Here is a 6,432-nt window from a genome sequence, read left to right on the forward strand (position 1 = left end):
AGATTTCAGCTGAGCTTCTAGACCAAGACAGACGATGAATAAGGACCTGGCAGTCTACTTCTGAAAAAAAATTACTCAGTGAAAACGTTATGAACAGCAGTACAACATTGTCTGATATAGCGCCAGAAGATGAGCCCCTCAGGTTGGAAGGCACTCAAAACACGACTGGGGAAGAGTTGCCTCCTCAAAGTAAAGCTGACCTTAATGATGTGGATGGGGTCAAGCTTTCAGGACCTTCATCTGCTGATGTGGTATGACTCAAAATGAGAAGAAATAGCTGCAAACATCCACTAATCATAGGAATGTGGAATGTATGAAGTATGAACCTAGGAAAATTGGAAATCATCAAAAATGAAATGGAATGCATAAAGGTAAAGACCTTAGGTACCGGTGACCTGGAATGGACTGGTATGGGCCATTTTAAATCGGATAATCATACGGTCTGCTATGCCAGGAATAACAAATTGAAGAGGAAGGGCATTGCATTCACTGTCAAAAAGAACATGTCATGATCTATCCTGAAGGACAATACTGTCAGTGATAGGATAAGATCCATACACCTAAGATGAAAACCAGTTAATATGACTATTATTCAAATTTACGTACCAACCACTAAGGCCAAAGATGAAAAAATTGAAGATTTTTACTTCTGCAGTCTGAAATTGATCAAACATGCAATCAAGGTGTATTGATAATTACTGGCAATTGGAATGTGAAAGCTGGAAACAAAGAAGAAGGATAGGCAGTTGGAAAATATGACCTTGGTGATAGAAACAATGTCAGAGATCGCATGACAGAATTTTGCAAGACCAACGACTTCTTCATTGCAGGCACCTTTTTTCAACAACATAAACGGCTACTATACACATGGACCTCGCCAGATGGAATACACAGGAATCAAATTGACTACATCTGTGAAAGGAGATGATGGAAAAGCTCAGTATCATCAGTCAGAACAAGGCCAGGGGCCAGCTGTGGTACAGACCATCAATTGCTCATATGCAAGCTCAAGCTGAAGTTGAATAAAATTAGAACAAGTCCACAAAAGCCATAGTATGACCTTGATTGTATCTCACTTGAATTTAGAGACCATCTCAAGAATAGATTTGACACACTGAACACTAATGACTGAAGACCAGACGAGTTGTGTTATGACATCAAGGACATCATACATGAGGAAATCAAGAAGATGGAAAAAAAAAAAAGACCAAAACAGATGTTAAAAGAGACTCTGAAACTTGATCTTGAATATCGAGTAGCTAAAGTCGAAGGAAGAAACAATAAAGTCAAAGAGCTGAACAGAAGATATCAAAGGGCAGCTCAAGAAGACAAAGTAAAGCACTATAATGAAATGTGCAAAGACCTGGAAATAGAAAACTAAAAAGGAAGAACGCACTTGGCATTTCTCAAGCTGAGAGAACTGAAGTAAAAATTGAAGCCTCGAGTTGCAATAGTGAAGAATTCTACGGGGAAAATATTGAATGATGCTGGAAGCATCTAAAGAAAATGGAAGGAATACTCAGTCACTGTACCAAACAGAACTGGTTGACATTCAACTATTTCAAGACTTAGCATATGATCAAGAACTGACGGTACTGAAGAAAGAGGTCCATGCTGCACTGAAGCACTGGCAAAAACAATGCTCCAGGAATTGACAGAATACCAATTGAGATGTTTCAACAAATGGATCTAGTGCTGGAAGTGCTCACTAGTCTGTGCCAAGAAATTTGGAGGACAGCTACCTGGCCAACCAACTGGAAGAGATCCATATGTGTATCCATTCCAAGGAAAGGTAATCCAACAGAATGCAGAAATTATCAAACAATATCATTAATATCACACATGGGTAAAATTTGCTGAAGATCATCAAAAGCAGTTGCAGCAGTACACCAGCAGGGAACTGCCAGAAATTCAGGCCAGATTCAGAAGAGGATATGAAACAAGAGGTATCATTGCTTATGTTAGATGGATCATGGTTGAAAGTAGAGAATACCAGAAAGATGTTTTCCTGAGTATGCAAAGGCACTCAACTGTGTGGATCAGAACAAATTATGAATAACATTTCGAAAAACAGGAATTCCCGAACACTTAATTGTGCTCATGATGAACACGTACTTAGACGAAGAGGCAGTCGTTCAAACAGAACAAGGAGATACCAATTGGTTTAAAGTCAGGAAAGTTGTGTGTCAGGGTTGTATCCTTTCACCATACTTATTCAATCTGTATGCTGAGCAAATAACCCAAGATATTGGACTATATGAAGAAGGAGATGGCATCAGGATTGGAGGAAGATTCGTTAACCACCTGTGTTATGCAGATGACACAACCTTGCTTGCTCAAAGTGAACAGGACTTAAAGCACTTACTGATGAAGATCAGACTATAGCCTTCACCATGGATTACACCTCAACATAAAGAAAATGAAAACCCTCACAATTGGACCAATAAGCAACATCATGATAAACAGAAAATACTGAAGTAGTTAAGGATTTCATTTTACTTAGATCCACAATCAACGCCCATGGATGCAGCAGTCAAGTAATCAAAGGACACATTGCATGGGGCAAATACATTGCAAGAGACCTGTTGAAAGTGTTAAAAAGCAAACACGCCACTTTAAGGCCTAAGGTGCGCCTGACCCAAGCCACAATGTTTTCGATCACCTCACATGCATGTGAAGCTGGACAATGAATAAAAAAGATCAAAGAAGAATCGCTGCCTTTCAATTACGGTGTTGGAGAAGAATATTAAATATACCATGGACTGCCAAAAGAATGAACAAATCTGTCTTGGAAGAAGTACAGCCAGAATGCTCATTAGAAGCGAGGATGGCAAGACTTCACCTCACATACTTAGGACATGTTATCAGGATGGACCAGACTCTGGAGAAAGACACCGTGCTTGGTAGAATAAAGAGTCAACAAAAAAGTGGAAGACCCTCAATGAGATGGACTGACACAGTTACTGTAACAATGGGCTCAAGCATAATGATGATCACGAAGACGGTACAGGGCTGGGCAATGTTTCGTTCTGTTATACACAGGGTCGCTATGAGTCGGAACTGATCGACGGCACCTAACAACAGGCCTCCTTCTTCAGCTATCTGATGAAGTCATCCAGTCAGCAGTTAAGGAGGAAGACTCTGGAGTCAGACTTCCTGAGTCCAAATTCTGGATCAATCACCTACCAGCTTCTGACACTGGGCTAGTTACTTAACTTTTCTGGGCCTCAAAACCTCATTGGCAAGATAGGGGTGAAAACTACTTATTTCCTAGGATTAAATAGCATAATACATGTTATGCTTAAACAATGCCTGGCACATAGTAAGTGCTCAGTAAATGCTGGCTATTAATACTAACTCTTCAAGAGTTAAAATCCAGCATTGCCTGGTGATCAGCAGTGTAAGGCGGGCATTCATAGACTGAATTTGATTGACTTCACAGAGTTGCCAAATGATTACAAGGTTCTTACAATCTAATACATTAGTTGTTCATTTCACTCTCCTACTTAAACTCTTAAATCGCATCTCACTGCCCCCAGGAGAATGTTCAAGCTCCTTCATATGTTTAACAAAGGCTTTCATAATGGCGCTCATTACCTACCCATCTTTCATTTCTTAAAAAAAAAAAAAAAAAAAAAGTTGTCAGTCAATTCCGACTTATAGCAACCCTATAGGACAGAACAGAACTGCCCCACGGGGTTTCCAAGGCTGAAATCTTTAAGGAGGGCAGACAGCTACATCTTTCTCCCAGTGGGTTCGAACTGCCAACCTTTCAGTTAGCAGCCGAGCGTTTAACCACTGCTCCACCAGCGCATCTCTGCTCCTATCTTTTTCTTCATAAACATCGGATGGTCTTGCCTACAAGGGTTCAAGTATTCTCTCTACCTGAAATCTCTCCCCTATCTTCTCCAGCCTCATTTCTCCACCTTCCCATTCCATACCAACCAGATATAATACGCGCCTTTCCAGATAATAAAACTATTTCAGTAGCTGAACTTCACTAGGCAGCTCACTGCAGGCCGGTTACCCTCAACTTCTGAGAATCTGATCAAAGTTACGGAGCTTCTCCCCAGAAAAACAAACACACACATAGGCAAAAATCTGGATTAATTTTCGGGGCGTTTAAAATATCTCAGTAGCCCACACTTGAACTCCTGGCTAAAAGGAAAGATCCCCAGCCCGAGACTGACAGGATTTGGTTTTACTGCTACAACGAGCTCGGAACCTAAGCTCCCCGGGTCCCTGGCTCCTTCTCCATGAGGCTGGGGAGGTGTAATACGTCCCCCCGCGTGGGTGCGAAGGCCAATCCTCCCAGACACACGAACAGTGCCCGGGAAGGGGTCCACCTCAGGGCCCCCGCGAGCCTTCCCAGGCCCCACAGCGGCAGACGACTCGTCCCGGCTCAGCCCTTCCACGTGCACGCGGCGGCCGCGACGCGAAAGAACCCGGACGCGCGGACCCGTGAGCATGCGCAGTAGCCGCTGGTGGCCCTCTGCGGCGAGAGCTCTCGGGGCAACGCCCCCTGAGGACGCGTCCCGGTCCCTTCCGCTCCCCGCGTGCCCGGGGCTCACCTCCACCGTCGGGATCGGAGCTGCTAGCTGCTCCGGGGTCAGGTTCCCAAACTCCTCCGCTAGCACGTCCATCCTGCCCACTCTGCTCACGATGAAGGAAGCAGCAGACAGAACCCTCACGCCCGGCTTCGCTGCCCCAAGCAAATTGCAGCATCCGTGGAGAGCAGTGCGCGGAGACCTAAATCATCCCGCCGGGCAGGTTTATCAGGCACACAACGGAAAGGTTCCGTCTGCTGCCTGCCCGAACCTCTGCGGGAACCCGGATGTGGCTGAGGCGGAGCCGGAGAACTGCGCCCTCTGGTGTAGCTCGGAGGTCTTGCCGGGGTAATCCCAACCCCCTGCCAAAGAATTCATACCAAAACCAGCCCAAACCCTTTGCGACTCACAGCGACCCTGTAGGACAGAGTAGATCTGCCCCATACGGTTTCCAAGGAGTGCCTGGCGGATTCGAACTGCGGACCTTTTGTTAGCAGAAATAGCTCTTAACCAGTATGCTACCAGGTTTTCCAAAGAGCTCATAGCCAATTAAAATAATTGAAGCCAGTAAGACGTGTTGGTTGTAATTTTTAAAATAATTCCAGGAAAATTGTGAACGGATAATTTGCGCATCTTAGGCCAACGAGGCAGAAAATGTATTTAATTCAATCTGAAACTGTATACATTTTATGAAAAAATAGGAAACTTCCCAAACGCCTCATAAGGGATTAAAGTATGGCGCGTGCATGTAATTTATTATATAACCACCGAAATGACCTTGAAGGGAGGAGGAATGAACACACTAGAGAGTAACACCACAGTGATAAGTATTCTCAAAGGACTAGACAGAAGACCCAGCAATAAATAACAGTATGAAAAAAATGGCTTATTCAATAAATGATGTTGGAACAAATGATTATCCTTTAGGGGAAAAAAATACGTCTAAGTAAATCCTACTGGATTAAGTATTTAAATGTTAGCAAAACTTTAGAAGAAAATACAGGTGAATATATTCATACCATTGAGGTGGTGAACAGGTGCTGACAAGGTAGCAACACAATCAGAAATCATGAACGAAAATCATGGTAGAGTTTAGCATAAGAGATCATTCTAAACATGATTTTTTAATTTCATGAAAAATTTAAATTTTTCTGTACAAATGTTTAAAAAATCATCATGAATACAGATTTTTAAAAACAAGTTGGCAGAAGACAAAAATTGGTATTCCTAATTTACAATGTTGTTGGTGTTAGGTGCTGTGGAATCAATTTCCGCTCATAGTGACACCACGTGACAAAGTAGAACTGCTCCTTGGGGTTTTTTCAGTTGTACTTTACAGAGGCAAATCACTAGGTCTTTCTCCTGCGAAGCCAGAGCTGTTGGATGGGTTCAAATTGCCAACCTTTTGGATAGCAGCCAAGTGCTTAACTGCTGTGTCCTTTAATTTACACTTGGCTCATACAAATCAATAGGGGGAAAAAAAATCACAGGGGAAAAACTAGGCAAAAGATACCAACAAGAAAATGGCTAATATGAAAATATATTCAACCTCATAATGCAAATGGAAACAAAATAAATCATTTTTCATCCACCAAATTGGTACAGATAAGATTTACATTATCAAGTGTTATCCAGAAAGTAGACTAACAGGCTCTCTCTTACATTGCTGGAGGGAGAGTATGTTGTTACTGTAATGCTACAATCTTTCTAGAGGTATATATGTATTTTTTCCTTTGACCCAGCAATTCCACTTACACGTATTTATTCTAAGGAGATTACTGAAAATCTGTACAAACATGTATGTACAAGATCGTCCAACTGAAGCATTTTTTATAAAAGCAGAATACAAGAAACAACCTAGATGTCAGCTGAGTAGCTGATATGA

The 6,432-nt window shown here is 42.4% G+C and overlaps 1 protein-coding gene across 1 annotated transcript in view; it reads right to left on the minus strand.

Moving 5' to 3' along the window:
• Nucleotides 1-4,856, minus strand: part of POLR3B (RNA polymerase III subunit B) — a 145,742-nt gene extending 140,886 nt beyond the window's left edge. Inside the window, exon 1 of the mRNA XM_064283661.1 lies at nucleotides 4,572-4,856. Within this exon, the coding sequence (XP_064139731.1) occupies nucleotides 4,572-4,643 (72 nt within the window). The 5' untranslated portion in view covers nucleotides 4,644-4,856. The remainder of the gene's footprint in view (nucleotides 1-4,571) is intronic.
• Between the last annotated feature and the right edge of the window lie 1,576 nt (nucleotides 4,857-6,432).

The sequence above is a fragment of the Loxodonta africana genome, chromosome 4 (genome assembly GCF_030014295.1).
Source record: "Loxodonta africana isolate mLoxAfr1 chromosome 4, mLoxAfr1.hap2, whole genome shotgun sequence".
Lineage (NCBI taxonomy): Eukaryota > Metazoa > Chordata > Mammalia > Proboscidea > Elephantidae > Loxodonta > Loxodonta africana.